The sequence below is a fragment of the Sus scrofa genome, chromosome 1 (assembly GCF_000003025.6).
Source record: "Sus scrofa isolate TJ Tabasco breed Duroc chromosome 1, Sscrofa11.1, whole genome shotgun sequence".
Lineage (NCBI taxonomy): Eukaryota > Metazoa > Chordata > Mammalia > Artiodactyla > Suidae > Sus > Sus scrofa.
The window spans coordinates 55,489,321-55,514,628 of record NC_010443.5 but is presented as its reverse complement, the minus strand read 5'-3'; the positions used below and the strand labels follow the sequence as shown (position 1 = coordinate 55,514,628).

The window sequence follows — 25,308 nt, the reverse complement described above, 5'->3', positions numbered from 1 at the left end:
TGAGATCAAGAGGTTAAATTTAGGATGCAGCCAAGTCCAAAAGCCCAGATAAGCAACAGTCCCCAAGGCAGGCCCCATTCATATCTGTTTCTGGTCCTCCCGGCCCCTCCTTGTTAGCTATGGAGAAAGGGAGGCAGCCTTCCTCCCAGAGTCGGCTGGTTCCCTTGGACAATTCCACTCTACCTGTGAATCCTTAAAAGCACATCCAGTAAAAGCGCCCTCGCTTCCTTGTGTCGCGACAGCAAAGACTTTACCAAGGTCTCCATCAGAACATTCCATCCAGAAATGGGAATCTCTCTGCAGGTTCTCTCTACACGCAGATCTTACACCGAATCCATTCTTTGGGAACAAGGCAGACTTTGACCCAGGAATGCAGGACTTTCAAGAGAGTGGATATAAACACTCCATTTGTCCAACTGTTTGTGTGGATGGGTGTGGGTGGCGGAAGCTTGTCAGGAATCCAGTTCCGCAGAAGTTCGAGAACCCTACGAGCACGGGTTCTCACTCTCGCGAGAGCTGAGAGAAAAGGCCTCCCCTGTGAGAGGCTCCCACCGCTGTTCCCGCAGCATTATCTCCTCTCGGCTCCCTCCTGGCACCTTGCTCTTCTAAGAGAGGCCAGGAGGGAAAGCGCGGTCCACTCTTTCCCAGAGTTATGCGCTCTCAGGTTCGGTGCACCCTGGCACGGGCAGCGCTGAGGTGGTCACGGCTTTGAGGGCACCCGGCAGGGCGCCTGAGACCCGGGAGAGGACAGGCCTGGGAGAAGCGTTCTGCCTCCGGAATTCAGGGGCAGCAGCTACCACAGTGCCCGCTTGCATGGGAGCTGGTTGTCCCCACACTTGGTGTCCCGGCTCTGGATCCTGTAGGAGCAGTCCTCCTCCCAGCTTCCGGACAGGTTTGGGAAGAGTCATCGATTTCACATTGCAGCGCTTCTCTGAAGAACCACTAGGCGCCATGATGCTGCTTATCCACAGTTGGACATAACTTACTTCATCTGTGTGCTACCGGCTGTGAGCTGCAGGATTGTACGAAGAACTTCCCCAGACCTCGCTGTCGCACCTTGCTCTACACCCGCACTTGGTAGCAGTACAGGACCCCATCCCTGCAAAACGCGTCAGACCTGAAGTGAGGAAAAGCGTTGAGGTAACAGGTTCCCACATCCGTCATTTCCTCGCGTTTCTCTCGGTCCTTCTAGCCCACTTGTTTTGCTCATACATGGTTTGCATGTTGATCTTGGTCACGCAGTAGGCCCAACCCATGGTGGCTGGCTCCTCGCTTACATTCAGTGAAAATGGTTAATTCATTCCGATCATATTTCTCGAACACTGATAAAGCCTGTAAAGGGTCTCCAAGCTTGGTCTCTGAAAGCGCCTTTGTCTTTTCATTCCCACAAATGTCTTTTCATTCACTTAAGTTGTCAAGTTTGAACAACCAAGAGTTTAATTTTTAAAAAATTTAAAGCATTTTTAATTGAAATATAGTTAATTTATTGGCTGTTAGTTTTTGCCTACTCATCGACTGATGAGAAAAATAATTCAGTACAAGTTTTGGTATGAAGGTGGGTTTCGCCTGGAATTTTATGGGGAAATCTATCGATATGTCGTAAAGTTAAGCAAGAATAGTCATTAAATATACACACATAAGAAGTGTCATATTTTGTGATAGGAATCAGAAAAAAATAGATGCCATAATAATTGTAGCTATAATAGCATTAAAACACAATAATTTTTATCAGTGAAATAAATGAATGGTTTGTTTGCAATATGCTGCAACTTAGTTTTATGGTTCTGCCTTGGCTCAATTTTGGAATTTCTTAGTGCAAAAACTACAGATATCTGGGGACTTTGATCTATGATTAACCCAAATAACCGTCCAGCTTCTGTTGAGATGAAATTTGAATGCTTTTTTTGTGTCTATAGTATGCCACCTGCTCTGTGTTTTTGTATTTTTTTTTTTAAACCAAAGAAAAACTCTTGTTCTGCTTGAAAGCTTTCATTTTTTTCATTAGATTTCAGATAACTGATGGACTTTGGTGTTTGTATTTCAGCCGTTTGGAATAGATTGCAGAGATAGGACAGCTGAATATTAGTAAAAGCCAGCTGGTGAAAACTATTACGCTCCCATTCTCCCATTTATGAGACAATCTCTTAAATCTCTGAATTGGTTTCTGGACTGCAATCCCATAATCCCAGTGTGTTTAGGAAAAATGAAAGATTTGAAATCTCATTGTGGGTTGGTTAGCTTTTACTGAGTAACAGACCACTCCAAAACTTAGTGGTTTCAGACAACAGCTATTTATTTGGTTTACACTTCATTGCTTTGGGAATTGGAATACATGAGTTGATTCTTTTGGTTTAGGCTGGCTCCCACTTCTCCGCAGTCAGTTTTGGTCAGCTCTGTTTTCAGGAATGGGGTAGCTCTTGACTTGGGTGGCAGAGCTGCTGGACCACAGGCCTTTCAGCATAAATAGGCTTGTTTGGGCTTCTTCATATGGGGGTAATAGGGCAAGGCCCAAAGTGCAAGAGCTTTTCAGTTCTTTTCTTGCGTCATCTTTGCTAGTATCCCATCAGTAAAACATGTCCTATGGCCAAGTTCAGAGTCAAGTTTGAGGGTGCATACAAGGATATAAGGAGAGGGACATGTGTGGCCATTTTTCAAACCTACTGCATATTGTTTGTTAAGTAAGATCAACCGTTTAAGTGGAGAATCCTGGTGGTATGATTTTGGCACAACTCAAAATCCGTCATTTGGAAAAATAATTTGGAGATTGGTCAAAGATAGACTTAATGGTGTATAATAGACATGTTCAGCTAAAATTAATACTTTGTCTAAAAACTTTTTGGGAACATTGGATGATCAGAGATCATGAAATTCAGTCAGAGGGAATATGAGCTCTCTCTGTTCAGGGTTACTGTAGTCTGCACTAGAAAGTGCTGAAAATCTTTGCTTGGTTCTAGAATGGTTATCTTAGATAATTCAGTGCAATCCATCCTATGTTTTTGTGTCTAGAGTTTTAGTAAAAATGTGTATTTTTAGCTTATATGCTTTAAATGTGTATGTAATTACACCATTGAAGACTTTCAGTAGTTGTGTCACTGAAAAAAAATGCACAGCCTAAAAGTTGAGAGCTATGTTTTATTTGGTGGACAAATTTGAGAACTTAAGCCTGGCATACAGCATCTCAGATAACTCAGAGACTGCTCTGAAGAGGCAAAAGGGGAGCCAGTATGTTTAGGAGTCCTTGCAACAAAGACCAGGTAGTCAGAACATAAAAATTAAAGAAAATTAATTTAAAAATAATCAGATAAAATTAATTATTAATCAAATTAATAAAAATTAATTAAAGAAACTCAGATATTGCAAGTTAAGGAATTTAGTCTTTTCTATGTATGGGAAGATGCAAGAGTCTGGACTCACCAGAATAATTCCGTTGATATGCACCTCAGCTATCTGAGGCCAGCGTCCTGTACTTTCTCTTCCTGAGTTTCTTCAGGGTGCACTCTCTGGGCAGCTGCAATGTGATGGCTTGATGGCTGCAGCATCCTTTGTTTACTGATATGGCAGGCAGTATTTTTCTTCCACAGTTGTAAGCCCAAGTTAGAATATATTATTGCAGCTCTAAAGGGTTGAGAGTTATTGATTCACAGAGATAAAAGAGTCATTTTCCCATCACTGCCTAATATTAAGGTGAGGCCAGAGTGTGACCCCTGTAACTCATTTTTGGTAAGGGACAGAAACTGCTCTCAGGTGATACGATTCATCTGAAAAATAAAATACAGTCATCTTCCCCACCCCATCTACCCCAGCCCATTCTACCCAAAACTTTGCTTTAGTACTCTAGAAAATTCAAGAAGTTTGAATTTTTTAGTTTTAAGAAAAGAAACTAATTTAATTCTTATCATGTAAATAACTAGCACCAATGTTTATCGACTAAAGTTAAATTGTTCTCCCTTAACATTTCAGGTAAGAGCTTTCTTTTCATCATTAAAACTTCCCTAGGTGACTCTTTCTTTGACTACTGCTCAGTGAATTTTTCCTCCTCATTTAAGGCATTTGTCAATTTTCAACCTGCTTTCTTGCTGTCACATACCTGTTGCTCCAGAATTGGTTTGTGATGTCAAGCATGAATAAAATGCTAGATGCAGCACAGCCTCAGTAATTAACAGTACTTGGAAAGATTGATTTGGAGCAGTGAAAGGTTTGAACTCTAGCTACTTTGAAGAAAATAATTTTTATGGAATTGTGTTTCCACACTATGTTGAGCTTTTTGGATGTTTAAAAGTAAAAAGTAAGTCAGCGATACCTGACTTGAAGGCCTCCTTGACACTCCATTTCAAGACCTGCTTATAAAACAAACAAACAAACAGCTGGAAAACACCTTGGCAAGAAAAAAAAAAAAAAAAAATGGAGTTCCCGTCGTGGCGCAGTGGTTAACGAATCCGACTAGGAACCATGAGGTTGTGGGTTCGGTCCCTGCCCTTGCTCAGTGGGTTAAGGATCCGGCGTTGCCGTGGGCTGTGGTGTAGTTGCAGACACGGCTCAGATCCCGAGTTGCTGTGGCTCTGGTGTAGGCCGGTGGCTGTAGCTCCGATTCACCCCTAGCCTGGGAACCTCCATATGCCGTGGGAGTGGCCCAAAGAAATAGCAAAAAGACAAAAAAAAAAAAAAAAAAAAAAGAAAAACCAAAAAAAACCCAAACCACCTTGGAAGAAAGCTGTATCGTAGTATTGCATAGCTAGAGTAGGTTGAATGGCTCTTGAAATTTAGAGAATCCATAAAAATGACTAGGAAAATTAGTCTCTCTTCAAGGAGGTGGGACTTGAGGTGATACAGGAAGTGTTATGAAAGTAACTAAGGAATTGAGACCCTAACCTGTTGGATTCCTAATAAGCATGGGAAACAGCTGAATTTTTTAGATTCTGCTTTTAGAATTTACTCCAAAGTGTGAGACTCCAAGGCACGAAGGATAGAAGGGCCAAGCTGGCCGGGCAAGCCAGGGGCAAACTAGCATGGGATGCCCAGGGGCCGGAAGGAGAGACACCTGCGCAAAGTAAAAGGTTATACTGGGGAAAAATGGGAGCCAGTGCTGGATGCATAAATAGAGCTGGATTAAGAAGGGTCTCAATTATCCAAATGAGGATCTTGAATGTGGTTTGTATATGGTAGCAACTCAGAAATGTTTGAAAAGAAATATGTATTTTTTAAGATTAGAGCACTGAACTTATACTTATTTGACTAAAGATGGGCGGTGAGTACCTGAAGGAGGAGCCTACCAAGCTACTTTCATGTGCAGATCAGGGTAATTTGAAACCAGCTCGTTATTTATATACCAGTGGCAGCAGTTGAAATTTGTTCCTCAAGAATTGGGGGATATCAGCAGTTCCCCAATTCTGCAGTCTTGTTAATGCTTGCAATTGCCTCAGTAATTTTTTTTTTTTTTTTGTCTTTTTTTAGCTATTTCTTGGGCCGCTCCTGCGGCATATGGAGGTTCCCAGGCTAGGGGTCCAATCGGAGCTACACCACCAGCCTACGCCAGGGCCACAGCAACGCGGGATCCAAGTCATGTCTGTGACCTACACCACAGCTCACGGCAACGCCGGATCGTCAACCCACTGAGCAAGAACAGGGACCGAACCCGCAACCTCATGGTTCCTAGTCGGATTCGTTAACCACTGCGCCACGACGGGAACTCCTTTTTTTTTTTTTTTTCCCTCAGTAATTCTTTTTGCATGTATGGTCAAAGTGGAAGCTTCAGATGTCCCAGTTCAAACAACACCGATTTCAAATCAGTGGGCTCTAAATCAATAAAACATTACTTATGCTGAATGGTTATCTTAGAATTCTAGAGAGCTAGAGAACAGAAATTCTACCTTTTTTTGGGGGGGGGGGCACACATGTGGCATATGGAAGTTCCCAGGCTAGGGGTGAGTCAGAGCTGCAGCTGCTGGCCTGTGCCACAGCAAGCCACCTTTGTGACCTACACCACAGCTCATGGCAATGCTGGATCCTTAAAATAAAATTACTGTTGTTTAAGCGACCCAATCTCTAGTTCTTGGTTATGGCAGACTAATACATATAATAACTCTGAAAATGAAGGCCGTTAGGGCACAAGTGATAGGGCTTACAGCTGGTTAATTTGCCTTGTTCATAACCACGTTCTAGGCATGGGAAGTATCTAGGCTTGCAGGTTTCTATTAGAATTACCCTAAAGAATGTGAGGTTCCAGATCATGACTTTGTCATCTTTGTGTACATACAGCTCTCAAGTGTTGGATAATTTCTTGACAAAACCTTAGCAAGGGCTATTGTGCATTTTGGTCTTGGGTGAGAAATTCAGGAGAAAATTTCCCTGAGGAAATCTGCACTTTTGTAGTAATGAGAGTAGTTCTGTTTCCTAAAACAGAGTATTGATTCACAGGCTTTAATTTAAGTCGGTGAGTGACTGATCTCTTGACAATACAGGGACAGACACATCTATTTGTTTAGCAAGTACACTGTCATTTGGCTGACGGGCATTATCTGATACTGTGCCAACAAACTCTTTCTCCTAAGCTGACCTGCATTGCAATTTGTATTTGTATCATAGTTGGTTTCCAGGCAGAATCAATATGATTTTGAAAGGTGATTCTCACCTATGCTTCCTAGAAGTCTTTCAGGGTTTCTATTCCCTTAAAAATCAATTTGTGTGATTCTCAGGTTAAAGCTTCTGCCAGAAACTATTTGTGCCACAGGATGCATCATAATAATACTGCCTTCCTCCCTCCTTCCAAAATGCTACCTGTTTTAAATTTCTTTAATTTAATAGATTTAAGTTAAATCTATTAACTTAAGCAGAACCTATTAAGATGTCTTGTTTTGAGATTTAAACAGTTTTTATTTTAGTAGGATACTCACTGTAGCTTCAAGATCAGTTCTGGTCATTTGGAATGAGAACTGTCACATGGTACAAAACGCTTGCAGCCTGGAAATGGTGTTCTTTGTCACAGCCAGCTTAGGCCTAAATGCTGGTTCTTTATCTCATGGAGAATTTTCATGGATTTTTCAAACACCCCCTCCCGCACCCTGGCAGAGAGCCTTCCACATTTCCTGAAGTCTGCTTTGTGTGCCCTGGCTGACTCCTTTTAGCCTCTTTCTGCATGGCTCACCTTATCTGTCTGGCAGTCCCCTAGGGCAGGGTCCGTTGGTGTCACTCAAGCCTGCCTGTCTTCTGCTGTGCCCACTCTAGCCTATAGAAAACCCCACCCCCCAGCCCACTGTGGATGCAAGTGCAGCTTTCTTCATCCCAGACTTCTCTTTTTCCCTTCAGTCAAAGGCATTCCAGCCAGCCTCTCTTTGTCAGATTTTTCAGATAAGAGCCAGCCCCAGAGTCTGCACTCTCTAACCCCAGAGGACATGGGGTTAACTCTTTCCCAGGCGCCAGGCAGACTAACACACCTGCCTCTCAGTAAACATCCCTCTGGGGCTCCCTCCTCCCCTTCCACTCTTCATCTTCCATTCTCTCTGAGTAGTTCTCAGGAAGCCCTGTCCTTCGGCTAGTGGCAGGGGTGGGGGTGGGGGCTCCTCCAGCAGGGCTGGGGTGGGAATGCATAACACTGGCAGTTCTGTTCAAAGGCCTCACCAACAACCTTACATAATTTCTTAGCTTTCTTTCCAATATCCTGGGGATTTGTTATGTGCCAAGGATTGTAGTTTTCAGTTTTTTGGATGCTTTTTATGCAGTCCTGAATGTGTATTTGATCCCTCGTTTTAGAATGTAGGAATATGTGACACCAATTAGTTTTGACTGAGATTAGGAAATGTCCCATTAAACATTCTGTTATAAGAAGGGGAGGGAGGAGTTCCCGTTGTGGCTCAGTGGTTAACGAATCCGACTAGGAACCAGGAGGTTGCAGGTTCGATCCCTGGCCTTGCTCAGTGGGTTAAGGATCCGGTGTTGCCGTGAGCTGTGGTGTAGGTCGCAGACTCGGCTTGAATCCCACGTTGCTGTGACTCTGGCGTAGGCCAGCGGCTGTAGCTCCGATTCGACCCCTAGCCTGGGAACTTCCATATGCCGCAGGAGTGGCCCCAGAAATGGCAAAAAGACAAAAAAAAAGGGGGGGGGAGGGAATTAACATTAGTTTAATCAAAATGAAATCTAAATATGAGCCACCAACAACTTGTAATCAAGGTAGAAAAACGTAACAGAAAAATATGTTCTATAATTGTGAGCATTGCAATGCATGATACTAGGGACAGCTAAGTATAGATAATAAATACACCCTATGCTACTTAGGCACCTATTTTGAGAGCTCTTCATAGGACATATACACTAAGTGCCAAACTGCGGGGAATGAACATATTAGTAAAACTTAGCAAAGCACTCCTATCAGTAGACCAGCATTGATTCTTGGGCTTATTAAGTGTCACATCTAAGATAATGAGATTGTTGGGAGTTCCTGTTGTGGCTCAGTGGGTTACAGACCCGATTAGTATCCATGAGGATGAGTGTTCCATCCCTGGCCTCGCACAGTGGGTTGAGAATCTCATGTAGCTTTGCATAGGGTGGCAGCTGTAGCTCCAATTCAACCCCTAGTATGGCAACTTACATATGCTGCAGGTATGGCTCTAAACAGCAAAAAAAAAAAGATAATGATTGTTAGTTGAGTGTATATATATGTGCACATACATACATATGTATATACACACACATATATATGAAGGAAATGCACCAAATTGCACATCCATAAAAAAAAAAAAGCTTATCATGGTTACATTACTGAGTGATAATTTTGTGTCTCAGTCACTATAGATATGCCTTAGCTATATGTTATGAAACTAAGAGTAGCTCTAACTTATGTTGAAATGGAAATTGTTGAATTCTGACATTCTTAGGAAAAAATAATGTGTATCAAAAAATGGTATGATTTCTAAATTTCAAAATATGTATGTACATCCTCCTAGTATTTCTATTTCCTCATCTCTTAAATGTGGACGATTGAGAAAATGTTCTCCAAGGTATTTTCTAGTTACACAGTATCATAATGTGACAATAAGTCTTCTTATCTTCTGGGAACAGCACTGCAGACAGAATTTAGAGGCATCCTACCTATCAGCCACTGGAGGGCTCCCTTGATCAAACCAGAAGTTGGATTGAATGTGCCATGCAGTTTCTGGGCCTTGCATGTCTGATTTCTCAGCATTATTTATCAAAACAAAACCCTCATGTGCATTGCATTATCTTACAGTTTTGGAAAATTTCTGATTTCATTTCATACCCCCTCCAATATCTCTCTCTGTCTCTGACTTTGTAATTTACCAAGACACCTTTTTGAATATTATATCATTTAACTCTCACAACAACCAGGGGGATGGAGATATATATATATATATATATACACACACATATAAAATGGATGAAGAAACTGAGGCTCTGAGAAGTTGAACAACTTTCCTTGATGTCACACAATGATTTTGGAGTGGAAATTTAAATCTAGGTTATCTTAGCCCATGTTCAGTATTCTTTTTGGCCCGCAGTGTAAGTCCTAACTCAATTCCTGATGTATTGCTTGAGAGAAATATTTATTAAACTGTAATTACTCATGGATATATTTTCAAGAATCATAAACTTTTAGAAGTGGAAAGGAATTAGCCATTCTAATCCCCTTTAACAAAACACATATGGCTTTTTTTCATGTTTGTAACTCTCATTCCATCTTATCTCTTAGTCTCCTTAGCTCAGGTTCCTTTGAATAGGAGAGCATATGTCATTGAGTTCCTATTTTTACAATTCCCAGGGAATATGTATGAATCCAGGGAAGGACTCTGGCCAGGTCTTGGTCTTGTGCCTACTCCTCTCTAGGGGTGGTGTTAAGGTGCTTCCTGTAGTTGACCTCCCTGGAGCCACATGAAATGGTTCAGGGGGAAATTCTCCAAGCTATTGAGGGAACTATTACCAGAAGAAAAGATAAATAAAATGGTTTTTAATTAAACTTTATTTTTATTTTTATTTTTTTTTTGCTTTTTTAGGGCCATACCTGTGGCATATCGAAGTACTCAGGCTAGGGGTTGAATCGAAGCTGGAGCTGCTGGCCTATACCACAGCCATAGAAACGTGGTATTGGAGCCACGTCTTTGACCTACACCACAGCTCACGGCAACACCAGATCTCCAACCCACTGAGCGAGGCCAGGGATTGAACTTGCATCCTCATGGATCCTAGTCTGGTTTGTTATCTGCTGAGCCATGAAGGGCTCTCCACAAAATGGTTTTTGAGCATGGGCTGTTGGCCCAGGGTGGATGCCTCAGAGAAGTTCTCTGGGCATCTGGGAGCAACAGGAGGACCTTGGTGTCTGATGGTTATTGAAGGAGCGAGGAACACAGAAAACAGACTTCACTTATCTAACCCCTTTAATGGGGACTAGCCAATGAACGTAACCAAGGGTAAGTGTGGGAAAGATTCAGAGTCTAAAGGTGCTGAGGGTCAATCTTCAGAAATGTCCTGTAAGATACTTTTTTGGCTACCAATGAAACAAAAGCCAAGGACTGCAAAAGGAAGATTCTTGGCTTTTCTTGACAGTGTAGGGCCAGTCCCCCTACTGATGAGGTATGCTGTGGCTCCGAACCTGTGGCTTACCCCCTGTATTGAGGCTTTTAAGGACACATAGGGCTGGGAATTAGAGCTCCTTGGAAGGTAGCAAACTCACATGGTCTGGTGGAGCTCTGGAAGCCAGGTAAGCCAGTTTTTAGGATGCTGACTTAGGTGCACACTTATATGTCTTCTACTAATGACGTAGGTATCAATTTTGGAACTTAAGCACACTTTGTAGATGTTAACACTATTAAAATGCAAAGTGAAAAGCATTCCCTTAGGAAATCATCTTTTCTTTTCTTTTTTTCTTTTTTTTTGGTCTTTTTGTCTTTTTAGCGCCGCACCCGCGGCATATGGAGGTTCTCAGGCTAGGGGTCTAATCGGGATCCTTAACCCACTGAGCAAGGCCAGGGATCGAACTCGCAACCTCATGGTTTCTAGTCAGATTCATTTCCACTGCGCCACGACAGGAACTCCAAGGAAATCATCTTTTGTTGATGCCTGCTTTATATTTCAGTGTATGGCTTCTGAGTTTTCAAGGTTCAGTGTAGGCAGATATGAAAGAGGCTAGCTAAATTAACAGGAGCAACTTTTTACCTTTTCTCATTTTCTTTTCACTTCTCTTGGCCTTTCACTTCCTTTAAAAAGACAAAGTGTCCAGTGGCATACATGGTCTCAGGACCCAGCTTAGTTAAAGTCTTCATGCTCAGGTACTCTCTTTAATGTTGCCTGAGGAGGATCTTTAAGATCTAGAGATTTTATTAGGACAACAGAATGATAAATTGAAAAGATATGAACCTATGGGATAAAGTGCACTTATTGGTAGAATAGTTAACTTAAGCATAACTACACAGAAAATTACTTGAAAAGTGCTGGTATAACTATTTGTGGCCCTCCGATCCCTCTACACTGTGCTGTGGGCAAAAAGGTGAAAGCCTGAGAGATGAGGTATGTGCTCTCTCCTGGCCCTTGTTCTCTATAGACTTTCATTGCTCTGGTTCCAGGTCTGCCTAAGAGCCCAAGTGTCATCATCCCCTTTGTCTTTCTGTTCCAACTTTGTGCTCAAAGATGAGCTCAGATTTTCCACTTCAGTCTCATCAGAGTTCTGCAAGTCTGCTTGTGCTTATTTTTTTCTCTGTTATTAATTGCCGTTGTTCAAAAATAGGAAGTACAGGAGATTTCATCCTCCTGCCAGCTTCTCTTCAAATGGTTTTGAATGAGAATGTTCTGTACTTAGTTACATGATTCTATGTCATGCAGAGGGTGGTCGCTAGACCAGTGACAGCGTCACCTGGGAACTTGTTCATAATGCATAATCTTAGGTCTCACTCCAGACCTACCAAATCATAAATCTGGCCTTTTATTGCATCTTAACACACTGTATTAAAAATGTTACTTAAGGAGTTCCCATTGGTGCAGTGGAAACGAATCCGACTAGGAACCAAGAGGTTGCCGGTTCGGTCCCTGGCCTTGCTCAGTGGGTTAAGGATCCTGCGTTGCCATAAGCTATCATGTAGGTTGCTGTGGCTGTGATGTTGGCCAGCCCCTGTAGCTCAGATTCAGCCCCTAGCCTGGGAACCTCCATATGCCGAGGATGCAGCCCTAAAAAGAAAAAAAGAAAAAAAAAAGTTAAGGTTCTCTCACTTCCACTAACTAAAGTTTCAGTTAGGGAAGGAATCTGTATTGTCTAGTTCATCACTGAATAGCTAGGACCTGGCCTACTTCTTGGCAGATAGTAAGTGCTCAATAAATGTTTGCTGAATGAGAAATGAATGGATATCTGCAGAGTGAGATATCTGTTTGCTTAACCTAGTTGTTAAGTAACCAGTGTGTTTAGAAGGAATCAATGAAAATAATGCTAACAGTGCAGACAAATGAAGTGTGTAATTAACACCTCGGATCCTATTGTTATTTCCTAGAAGAGATTTTCTGCCCAGTTGACTGTAATTAAGCGAGGGTGGAAAAACCTCCAAAGTGGGAGAGAAGGTGACTTCTATTTGGCAAAAAAAGGTGACTCTTACTCTTTCCTGCTACCATATCCTCAAATTGTGAGATTGGTGATCTGCCTGTTGGCAGTCTGAAACTTTGCTCTCTTTCAATTTAAAAAAGGTTGTGTTAAATCTATTGCTTTGTTGGTCTTCCAATTTCACCTCTGAAATAGAAAATCTCCTCACCCCCCTTCTCCCTCATGTTCTTTTCTTCTTGGGTGCAGACTCCGCCTTACCACTCACTCTTTGGCTTTTCTCAACACCTGTTTACGAAGTCGTCATTCTTCCATACTCTTTCATTCAAAGATGCTTTCAGAATTGCAAGTCTGGTCATGTTCTTCTTTGGTTAAAATCCTCAGGCATTTTCCTGCCCCTTACAGGATAAGATCCAGTGTTCTGAGTGAGACATTTGAGACCCTTTTTGGACCTGGTTGCCAAAACTGTTTTATTCTTTTTCTCTACTCACATTCTTTTTCTCTACTTGTATATCCCTCTATTATGCAATGCATCATGTCTGTTTTAATCATTTACCTGTTTACTTCACTTTCTTTTCCAATAGACCATATTTTCCCTAAGAGCTGGACTGTGTCTCATTCATGGCACAATGTGTTTTAAAGCCTGACACAGAGATGTTGTTATAAATGTCTATTGATTGAATGAACTTTATCTTCAAATGATTTTTTAGTAGACTAAATCCCTTTTAGTAGACTAAGTCCAACCCACCCTTGTTGGACTTTTTAGTCATTTCTCCTGGTTGTTTTTATTATGAAGGACTTGTCTCACTGGAAATATGCCCATTTGCTGGACGATACTCAGAGCTTCAACATTTTTTAAGTTGAAAGAAGGTGATTCTATCCCTTAGGATGGTTGTGACTGAGGTATGCCTGGCTGAGCACATAGTGGTCATTAACCTCGTGACTCTGCTCTCCAAAGTCCTCAAAACACCTAGAGAAGATGCAAGAGGAATCAATGAAACCGGGTCTAGAAACCCTTTATTTTATTTATGTCATCACTGCAACTGATCACCTTCTGTTTGGGGAGAGCTTTTGTACCAGGTCATCCAGTTGCAGTGGGCCAGCCTGCAGATGCAGCTGTTCTTGGGTTGGGTACCCGCTGTTCCACCCAATCAGCTGATGGATGATGGGGGAGGGGGTGCCACATGGTGGATTGCGCTTGCGCTTAAAGAATCACATAGAGCTGCTTTTCTCAGCAGGGTCTGTGTCTCTTCACCCATTTAGAGGGAGTTTGTGGGCAAGGCAGGCATTCATAGGCAACATCTCTTGGGTAACATATTTTGGAAACTCTGATCATGATTTCTCCTAAGTATTCCCAGTGAGGCTGGTCTGCTATTATTAGGCTGCTTACTAGTTTTCCTCAGAGAACTGTTTCCATCCTCACTCCTTTGGATATTTTTATAAGTTTTTATAAGTTAGCTTTTCCTAAATCATCCATTGATGTATAACTGTTTGATACTGTACAGACTCAAAAAACATGTCCACATGACCTTATTCTTATATCCATGTTGTTTATACCTTTTCTTTGAAGAACAATTCTTGCTCCTCCATTATTCAGAGCTTCTGATATCACCTTCATTTTCCCTGATAATCAGATGTGCAAAATCCTTTCCTCTGTTTCATTTTCCCTCCCATCCTCTCAGCAAAGACAATGTTTATAAATCCCTCTAAAATTCTATTTTATCCAAATAGAAAATAAATATAACCAGCTTTCTGCAAATGTACCCTTAAGATCAGGGTCTTATAGTTTTCCACCTGGATTATCTGCCTTCTTTTCCCTTTATTTTTCTGCTTACAGAGATCCCAGTGCTTAGATAGACACCAGACTTAAGCCAAGTTTTCATCTGGCGTTTGTGGACCCTTCACCGATGTTATTTTCTGACCTCTGCTCTTTCCATTGTTGTATTCTTGCTTTTTTCATATCATTGCTGCTATCCCCTTTTGTCTTTTTCAGTTAAAAGTTTCCGTAATCTGCCCACTCATAGCAGATGGTCAGTCAATATTTTTTTGATTACCTAAGACTCTGCCGATATTATTTTCCAACTCCTCTTGGTACTGTTTCTTTTGTATCATCGTTGTCCTGTTGCCTCCTTTTCTTGAACAAATATTAAATATTCATTGATTCTACTTCCACATGATAGGTACCCTCCTTACCCAGGGCATAGTTCTGCTTCTAAATTTCTTGAAGGCTATAATTGATGTGTTCACTTCAATTAAATTCAACACATATACATTTTATAAGTTGAATGCTACTATGTACCACTTTCTGTGTTGGATGCTAGGAGCTGCCAGGGAGCTAATAGATTACTTTCCTGAAGCAGTTCTCCCCTCAGAGTGTTTCCCTTCTATATGAAGGAAAGAATTTCAAACCTTTTTTTAATGGGAGTTCCTGTTAAGGGTCCCATGTTGTCTCTGTGAGGATGCAGGTTTGATCCCTGGCCTGGCTCAGTGGATTAGGGATCTGGTGTTGCTGCAAAGTACATTGTAGTTCGCAGATGTAGCTTGGACCCTCTGTGGCTGTGGCTGTGGTGTAGGCCTGCAGCTGCAGCTCCGATTTCACCTCTAGCCTGGGAACTTTGGCAGATGTGGCTGTAAAAAGAAAAAAAGGAAACAAACCCCCCCCCAAAAAAAAAAACCCACACCAAAAAACCCTTTTTTATGGCAAGGCTAAAACCTGCTGTGCGTTTTTCAGGGTTTATGGGAGAAAGGAGGTCTCCTGGATAGCTTAAAAGTCCCAGGAACATCCAGTGTCTTCCTTCCTACCATTTGAAATATGATAGCACTACCTGACAGCTGTCTGGTATTCTCTTTTATTTTAATTTTTTGGTGTTTTTTTTTTTTTTTTTTTTTTTTTTTTTTTTTTTTTGCCGTTTCTTGGGCCGCTGCCGCAGCTTTTGGAGGTTCTCAGGCTAGGTGTCTAATCGGAGCTGTAGCTGCTGGCCTACACCAGAGCCACAGCAACGTGGGATCCGAGCCATGTCTGTAGCCTACACCACAGCTCATGGCAATGCCGGATCGTTAACCCACTGAGCAAGGCCAGGGATTGAACACGCAACCTCATGGTTCCTAGTCAGATTCATTAACCACTGAGCCATGACGGGAACTCCTGGTATTCTCTTTTAATTCTAAGTCTGAGGTGACTTACATGAGATGATGTTTAGCCTTTGAAAGCTTTTCCAGCAGATGAGGATCTGAGTCAGTCCTCTGAAGCATCAGTACCTCCTCTTTGCTGATAGGCATCTTATGGGGTCCCTTTTCTTAATGATCTCTACCAATGTCATGGGAAACTCTTTAACCAGTGTGGTGTCTGTTATGTGTTGGCCTTTGATATTGGACAGATTCAAATTGGCCTAGAGCCTTTGAAATCCTCCATGGCCTATAGTAAAAGCTCATAGGCAGTACTTTCACCACGGCTAGTCTATAAGTTCTCAAATATCCCTAAGCCAACACCTGCATTAACATAAGGCTTCAGAGCATCCCTCACTGATGCTGATACCATTGGGTTTTTTAGCAGGTGGAGCAATTCTTTATTGAATGGGCTGGCTTTTTTTTTCCTTTCACTGCAAGATTTAGCCTCCCTGTCTCTTACCACAAAATGCCATTAGTGTTCTCTACTGAGACAACTAAATATACACATGTTCCCAAACACCTTTTGAACCACTGTGTGATGCTCAGACATGTTCCCATCTCATTAATCACTTCTTATTTCCTGCTGATTATAATTGATAATTTGGGCACAGTGCTTTTTCACATGTAACTTGTGGTGGCCCTTGTAAACCGAACGGGATTTCACCCCATTCTCATATGCAATGGTTTTCATTTTCTCAGATCTTTTAATTTAAAAATTACCTTTATTTGTATTTCTACTATAGTCACATGCTCCTTTTCACTAATTTTTCTAATGTTCTTACTACTTTTGCAAATACTGTACATAAGGAGGTTAAAAACTTTTGTGTGTTAGAAGACCTTAAAAGTTAAGCAAACACAGCAAACACAATAGTAGACTAAGACCAGTGTGATGGTTGAAACTAATATGACTTGTGCTGGTAACCTGCACAGTTTTTGCATGTGCTCTGCAACTGACCTTGTGCATAATTATCTGAGTTTGGAAAGTGAAGTTCATAAGTGTAGGAAGCTTGTATGGTTATCCAAAGCTGATTGCTGTAGCAATGCTATTAGGGCTTCTTACTGACACCAGTTATAACCAGAGTGTCTACCAGGTCTCCAAGGGAGTGGCATGTCCAAGAATTCTTTTACTAAGTACACAAACCAGAAAGTCCTAATTTATTAATGGAGATGATTGCAGTGCCACCCTGGGGTTTACTTTTAATCTGCTAATGTTTACCCTAGAAACATTGACCATATCAGAAGGCACTGCTACTTTGTACAAGCTTTAATTTAACAGGGTGCTAGTGGACAATAGCAGCTAGCATTATCGATTAACAGAGTAAACCAAACAACAGATTTTTTTCCCAGTGGGTTTGATTTAATACTAGGAAACATACACAGACTCTTCTGTGTTAAAGGCAAAGGCAGGTATGAGAAAATGCATTTAATTAGGATTTATCTAGTAGTAGATTGGAAATGAGGTAGTGAAAACAAGTGAAAATGAGTTTGCATCTTTTTTTTTCTTTTTATTTATTTAGACTCTTAAAAATGTAAAACTCTTATAATTGCCAAGAATTTGGCAAGAATTCAGTGATGACACAAGGAGGGTGATAAGAAAGCAAGTGAGTTGCCCATAGGGTTTCTAGATACTATAGATATTACAGTCATGATAAATACTAGATTTTCAGCATAGGCACACTTGCAGTTAAATCATCTGTAATTTAAAGCTCAACGTTCTTGTACATAGATCACCATTAGCTGGACAGCCATCTGACTTGCCCTGTAATATTTGAGCTGCATGTACAGAAACCAATATTCCATTGTGGAGAAGACTGCCCATTGTCCCCTTGTATCCATTCTCTCCTTCTTCCTTTTATTATAAAGTGCTCATTTTTAGCAAGGCACATGGTTGCCCAACTAGAGATTCACCCTCTCATTCTCTTCCATAATTTGATATGGCCATGGGACCAAGTTATTACAAATGGAATACACGGAGAAGGATGTGTATTGTTTCCACATAACTTCCTTAAAAAGGAAATGTTTGGTCTCCATTCCTCTGTCCTCCTTTCTGTGGACTGGAACGTGGATGTGATGGTGAGTCAGCTTTGGCCATGCAGATGAGGACAAGCCTTGAGGGGACGGTGGAGCCACAAGGTAGAGGGACCTGAGTTCCTGGGGACTGTTGTGGAACAGAGTCTTCTGCTCACGCTGGGCTGCGCTCCTACCTCTTGACTGTCGTGTGAGAAAGAACTTACCTTGTTTGAACTACTATATTTTGAGGGAGGGTCTCTTCTTTGAAAACAGCTTAGCCTGAATTCTAACTAATAAAGGACATTCATTTATATTCAATGAGAAACCCATTTTCTTTCCACGTGGAAGTCTTTCCAGCAGTTTTTGAATGAAGGTGGGAATGATAGCGTAAGTTTTGAAGAAAGAGGAAGTGTGGATTGCATCATGAGATTTTAGAAGTTTGTTTTTCTCACAGAGAGAATATTGCACATTTATCTTTTTTTCCCCTGGGGACATAATTTCATTCACATTAATAGATGAGTGTGTGCCTACAGTGTGTAAAACATTGTAGGAACCCCTGGGGATACAGAGATGAAACAGACACAGTTACTGCCCTCAAGGAGCTCACAATCTACTAGGGCAGACAGCAGAAATACACAGACACATGCACTACAAGGTAGGATGCCTATAATTATAGAGATCCAAGTGAGGTTTTGTGGAGCATAGAGCTGAAAGGACAGAGTGGCAAAGAAGGAAGGAGGTTCTCAGGAAGACTTTACAGAAGAGATTGCATTTGCACTCCACTTTGAAGGACTGGGGAAGAGAGATGGGAAGCCAGGGTGACAGGTTTCTGAAGCAGTGGGTCAGGTATTAGGGGAGCTCAGAAGACACAGGAAATATCCAGACTTTTCTTGTGTATGAGGTAAGTGAGAAGAAGTGGTGAGACTTAACTCTGGAAATGTGGTTTGAGGCCACTTAGTGAAGGAGCCTTGGATGCTATATTTAGGAACTTTAATTTATTTTATACTGACTTGGAAATAGTAGGGGATTTTGAGCGCTGCAATGAAAAGTCAGCAGTGCATTCTAAGAGACTGATTCTTAAGCTTTAGCATGCACCAGAATCTCCTGGAGGGCTTAATTCAGAGATGGATGCTCCCCACCTCCTCACTCCCCCAGTTCCCACCCTCAGAATTGCTGATTCAGTTGGTCTTCAGTGGGGCCCTAGACTTTGCATTTCTAAAAGTTCTCAAGTAAGGCTAATGCTGCTAGTCTGGAGATGCTGCTTTGAGGACCATCTTCTAGGAAGATGTATCTGGCAGGCATGCAGGAGCAGAGATGCAAGTTGAGGAGTCCAGAGGTAGGTGGATCAGATACGAAGAATGTCCCAGAGGAGGGGACCAAATTATTGGAGAAGAAGGTGCATATAAAAACATTGCTACAGAGGTAGAAGAATGAGTGGGTAGATGATTAGGGAAACACAGATGGGAGAGTGAGGTGCAAGATAGAGCAGGAGTCTGAGGCGAAGTAGGGCCAGAGGACATTTGTTCTAGTGACCAAGGGACTTGAGCAAATTGATAGGTGAGATTAAAGAAAAGTGGAGAGAGAAAGGGGTAGTGGGAGGGAGAGAGAAAGGATGGGAAGGAGCAAGATGACAGAAGAGTTGAGAGGAAATAGAATTAAGGGGTGAAAGGTGGAGGTGGGTGGTTGGGTAAACCCGTATCTTCTCAGCAAACAGAGAGGACATGATCTGTGGGATGAAGAGACAGGGAGAGACTGTGGATAGAGGTGAGAGGCAGAGGTCTAGAACAGTCGCTGGCTTAGGAGTGTCCAAGAATTGACACACTTTGAGTGCCTTCTGTCATCTCTCTTGACTTAGTGGCGAGCTCCTCCCTGCGACTGGGGCCATTGCTCCAGGTCTGGGGAGGCTGAGTCAGGCCACGCAGTATGTGGTCTCGGGTCCTGCCTGCAGCCTCCTGGCCCAGGCTTAGTCTGGCATGGAAGCCACAGGGATCCCAGAAGTTGCAATTTCATACTCATTTCCTGGTGGGTGGCCTTTGCTATAAACAAGATTTTCAATTTTTAATTTTTTTCCAAGTGCACAACTGATAATGAGTAGCATTCTCCAACAAAGTTCTTCAGGGACTATATTCCTTCATTTGATCACTGCACCCCATTAAGCTGCTTTAAACGTTCTCCAGATCTGACACATACTCCCACCTTAATCCTGCTGAAAGGAGAGATTGTATTTGAGGGTTAGCTGGGAAACTTATTAGAATTGGAGGGGGCCCAATATGTCCATCAGGTAAAATAGCAACAGATTGGCAGATTTCAGTGATTGTTTTATAATATCCTTTGCTTATGTTTTCCATTCATAGTCAAAGACCTAAGAAAGTCCAGTATATTCATTCTAGGTTCTGTTTAGAGAATGAGGATATTTATTTAATCATGAACTGAAAAGGAGATGCCAGCTGTACCATTTGTGCCTGAAAGGAGTGGGCTATGTAGTCATAGTAAATGACTTTAGTTCAGGTCTGCAAGCAGTAGATGACAGCACACCATTTTAAAAAAGTGCTTTATGTGGTCATGCAATTCCCACAGAATTTGTAAGCATTTGGATCCATAACAGAATTAATGCCGCACACAAGGGCAAGTTGTCAGATATTTGATTTATGAGAATAAGAAATTCCGCAAATGAAGATTTATTTGGACATTCTTTAATTGCAGGGTTAACTGAAATGGCTGAAAAAATAAAAAGTATTTACTGGTTCACCTTATTATTACTTCTATGAAATTTCTGTTTTCGTATGAGTGTTTATTTGAAATTATGTACCACAAATAAGACCAGAGGTAGAAAACACACCAAATGACAAGACTCAAACTAAATGAAAAAAACCAACCAAACAAAAACTAAGACGACACATACTTACAAACTCTCCTGAACCAACTGTGTTCAAGAATTTATAAGATGCACCCCTACCCCCGTGCACTCACGAGGCTGGTAAAAGTCATGGCTTCTGGCTTTCTACAATCTAAATATGTTCTCGGCACCTAATAAGCTTTTTAAAAGCCAGCTTAAAGTCTTCATTAAAACTTGTGTAGAGTAGAGGGTTGATCAGAGAATTAACATAACCGAGCCATGTCAAAAAATCAGCCACTTCAGAGGATACGGTGTAGATGCTCAGACCTACAATCAGCTCTTTGATGAAAAATGGCAGCCAGGACAAGATGAACGCACCCAAAATCAGCCCCAGGATGCGAGCTGCCTTGCGCTCCCTGGTACTAGAGATCTGCTGGCGTTCTCCTGGGTGATCTAGGTCATTGTCAAAAGGAGGGATCCTGATGGAGGTGTGGATCTTTTCAAATTCTGTGGTAGGGTCTGAGGTGGAGAAGTCAGACACACAGAAGGTCTGTGTCAGTTTACAACTTGCGAATGAATTTTGGCTATCTGTGCTTCTGTTGCTTAAGTGCCTGCTTGATCCTCTTTTCTGGTACAGGCTCTTGGCTGCATGGTAAATCCGGTAATAGAGAATCAGTATCAAAGTCAAGGGGATGTAAAATGCCCCAAGTGTGGAGTAGATGGTGTAGATGACGTGGTCGTGCTGAATGGCGCACTGGCTTGGGGGTGGGCTGAGTTGGCGGTGGCTCCTCCAGAACAGAGGAGGCATGGAGATGAAGATGGAGATGGTCCAGACGGTGAGGATCATCAGTCCGGCCCTCTTGGCGGTCCTCTTCCTGGCATACTCGATAGCATTGGTGATGGCCCAGTACCTGTCCAGGGCAATCACACAGAGATGAAGGATGGAGCAGGTGCAGCAGGTCATGTCCACGCTCAGCCACACCTCACAGATGAAGTATCCCAGCCTCCAGCTGTCCATGACGATGTACATGATGCTCAGGGGCATGACGAGCACGGCCACCAAGAGGTCCGTCACGGCTAAAGAGCATATCAGGTAGTTGGCAGGCTGGTGGAGCTTCTTGGTGGTACAGATGGCCATGATCACAGCCAAGTTCAGCAGCATGGTCAGGGTGGTGATGATCACCAGAGCCATGGAGATGAGCATCTTTCAGTGATGGTCTTGGGTCTCACAGCCACACTGGCTTCTGTGGTGCAGTTAGTGATGTTCATTTTCCCCTGTCCTAATCGACACTATAGAGAGGCTGCTGGTTGTTTTCCTTCAGCTGGAAACTACGTAGACTCGAATGTCTCTCATTTGTAAGGAGGCTGTAATTTCTTCAGCTGTGTCATCTCTTGGGTTCCATTCTGTGTGGGTAAAGGGAAGCGCTACAGCATTTCTTCTGAATGGAAGGTTCCTGGAAAATAGTATACTACTGGTTAATGAAAGAAAAAGCCATATTCTTTTTACCTAGAAGACATGACAGTGTTTTGGTATTCATAAAACCTTCACATAGTTTTGATAAAATTTTTTTCTCTGAGTGTAAACTTCATCTTTTTAAAATTGAGGTATAGTTGGTGTACAATATTATATAAGATGCAGGTATACAATATAGTGATTCATGATTTAATGCCTTACTCCATTTATAGTTGTTATAAAATATTGCCTATATTTCCTACGTTGTACACAATATATCCTTGTAGCTTATTTAATACATAATACTTTGTACCTCTTAGTCCCTACCCCTATATTGCCCCCATCACCTGTAACCACTAGTTTATCTTTATATCTGTGTTTATTCTCTTTTTTTATTGGTAATAATTGCCAGTTTTATTCCCCTGGCTGAGAGATCCAGAGGTAACTTGAGGTTTACATTTTTTGTTAATAATTCTCTCATCAGTTTAGGTGCCCCCATTGCCCTTATAAGCTGGTTGCAAATTACTTGATTGACTCTTAATTATATAAAAAAAACTTTAATTCTTTTTGAGTGATGTGTTCATTAAAAAATACATTTAAGCAAAAAGAAAACTCACACCACACAAGAAATAAGCACAAATTCTCGATATATGCACGTATGTGTACACACATGCATACTTGTGCAAACACACACACACAAATTTGAGAATTTCCCCTATATATGTGAGCTAATACTAAATATGCTGCTCTGTAACCTGTTATGTTTTTTTTTTTTTTTTTTTTTTTTTTTTTTTTTTGGTCTTTTTGCCATTTCTTGGGCCCCTCCCGCGGCATATGGAGGTTCCCAGGCTAGGGGTTGAATCGGAGGTGTAGCCACTGGCCTACGCCAGAGCCACAGCAACGCGGAATCCGAGCCGCGTCTGCAACCTACACCACAGCTCACGGCAACGCAGGATCGTTAACCCACTGAGCAAGGCCAGGGACCGAACCCGCAACCTCATGGTTCCTAGTCGGATTCGTTAACCACTGTGCCACGACGGGAACTCCCCTGTTATGTTTTTCTTTACAATGTGGAATGAAAATATTTTCATGCACGTGTGTGAAACTTCCCAGTTGGAAGTTTCCAGGAAAACGGACCTGGAAAATATATCAAAATACAAAATCCAGATGCTGGTAACAAGGAAACTACCTAAAACAAAACTCCACCAGATGATTAGAAATAAAAAGAAAGTCAAAGGTACATCAGAAAATGCTAACAGAAAGAAAGCAGGGGCTAGATTTTAATATCGGACCAAAAAAAAAAAAAATTCAAGGTCTAAAGCACACAGGATAAGGGCAGCTGTGTGAATGTCTTTGCTTCCAATGCATCATCACAAACTTGTTTCTTTCTCTTCTTATCTCTTCCCTAAGCCTTTCCAACTCATCTACTCCTCTTATCATTTCTTCAGCATCCAAATGCCTAACCAGAGTGTCCTCTTTATATCCCTGGGTAGGCTGAGTCAGCCCTGCACCAAGGTTTCCTTCAGCTTCCTGGCTTACACCTTCTTCGGAAGGTTGAGGATTTCTTTCTGCTTCCTGTGGTACATCTTCCAAAGGGCGGTCTTCCTCGGCCTGTGGCATGTTCTGTGATTCTCTTTCATTTTCTTCACAAGACTTTTGCATATTGAGTATTTTTCTTTTCTCCTTTTTGAATAAATTATTCCTGCAGGGATGCAGGGGGTGTTTCCTCCCTCTTCCCTCACTCGATTTGGGTCGCTCCCAAAAGACCAAGAGTCCTGAAAGGATCCGGGGTACTTCTCTCCTCCTCCGGCAATAGGGAGCAGCTATAGGGAAACAGGCCCTGGACTATAAGGACTTAGGCACACATCGACTCCTTCTGTGTTTATTCTCAATGTCTGTTTCTGTTTTGCTATATTCACTAGTAAATTTCATCTTTAGATTATTATTCAAAGACTACTTTTTTTTTTAAGTTCCCAAACTCTTTCTGAGGAAGAAATTAACAAATGCAAAGTCTATTTTGCTACTCAGATTACTTTCTTATTTATATTTATAAGGCTTTTTATATTTGGAAACATATAGTCACATAATATGCTTTAAAAATTCTGGAACCATTAATTAAAAAATATTGTTTATAATAAGCAGCTTACAAACCAGATTTTAAAGTTTCACAGCAAATACTCAACTCCAGAGGTATTTTAGAGCCACAATGGAATTGTACAATTTTGTCTAATTATTTCTGACATTTTACATATCCCACTGTGCATTTCTTTGGAGAAAAGAGAGGGAAAAAAGCATATAATGTTACTTTGATGTTTATGGAAAATTGTTCTCAGAGTAATACTGTAAATCGACTCTGAAACAGCATTATCACCAAACTCAAAGATCTCTACGTTTAAAAAATTCATTTAGTTTTGGTTAACATTTGTGTTCCCTATCTATCTATCTATCTATCTATCTATCTATCTATCAATCATCTGTCTATTGCACAGCTGGATTAAGCTGGGCCATCAATGAGATAATGACATTTATTGATTGCACAGCTATAAGGAATTTTTAAAAAGTAATGTCAAATATAAATATATATTCATGAGAACAAGTCAATCAAAATCTGCATTCACAGCTAATGACTACTGGTCAGAATACAGATCAAATCCTCTGATTTGGCTCTATGGTATTAGGTCCAGGAAAACTTCAAAGAAAAACTGGTGTTTCAGTAGTTTTAAGAAGGGACATAGATTGATGTGGATTAGGCTTAAAAGACATAATGATTTTAGCAAAGGATGCTAAAAGAAGGGCAAGAGCAGGTGAGTCTTGTGTGAAATAGGAGTGAAGGTGGGGGCAGTCTTTGGATGAAGTGGTGACTGGAAGGCAGGGAGCAGAAATAAAAATCTCCAGCCTGAGTGAGATCCAGGTTGAAATTTAATTTCTCCCACTTGTAGGGCAAAAAACAAGAAGAAGGGAAATGAGCACCATTTATCCTTTAGATATAGAAAACAAAAGAAAAAGTAATGCTTTCACTAAAGACAAAAAATGGGGCAATTGTTTTTTTTTTAAGTTTTATTGAAGCATAATTAATTTACAAGGTTATGATAATTTCTTTTTTTTTTTTTTGTCTTTTTTTTTTGCTATTTCTTGAGCCGCTCCTGCGGCATATGGAGGTTCCCAGGCTAGGGGTCTAATCGGAGCCGTAGCCACCAGCCTATGCCAGAGCCACAGCAACGTGGGATCCGAGCCACATCTGCGACCTACACCACAGCTCACAGCAATGCCGGATCGTTAACCCACTGAGCAAGGGCAGGGACCGAACCTGCAACC

At 41.6% G+C, this 25,308-nt stretch overlaps 2 protein-coding genes and 1 pseudogene across 2 annotated transcripts in view; all 3 read right to left on the bottom strand.

Moving 5' to 3' along the window:
* Positions 529–14,116, bottom strand: LOC110259420 (annotated as a pseudogene).
* Positions 16,356–25,308, bottom strand: part of HTR1E (5-hydroxytryptamine receptor 1E) — a 90,421-nt gene continuing 81,468 nt past the window's right edge. Inside the window, 2 exon segments of the mRNA XM_013992665.2 lie at positions 16,356–21,749; positions 21,752–21,994. Coding sequence (XP_013848119.2) covers positions 20,713–21,749; positions 21,752–21,809 — 1,095 coding nt within the window. The 5' untranslated portion in view covers positions 21,810–21,994 and the 3' untranslated portion in view covers positions 16,356–20,712.
* On the bottom strand, positions 23,041–23,914 carry LOC100151959 (transcription elongation factor A protein-like 8). Its single transcript, XM_013992666.2, has one exon. It carries the CDS (start codon positions 23,653–23,655, stop codon positions 23,302–23,304), a length of 354 nt encoding a protein of 117 aa, XP_013848120.2. The 5' UTR covers positions 23,656–23,914; the 3' UTR covers positions 23,041–23,301.

Bases quoted from the DNA above. Each gene is read 5' to 3' on its own strand.
- LOC100151959 (XM_013992666.2), bottom strand. From the start codon at position 23,655: ATGCAAAAGTCTTGTGAAGAAAATGAAAGAGAATCACAGAACATGCCA.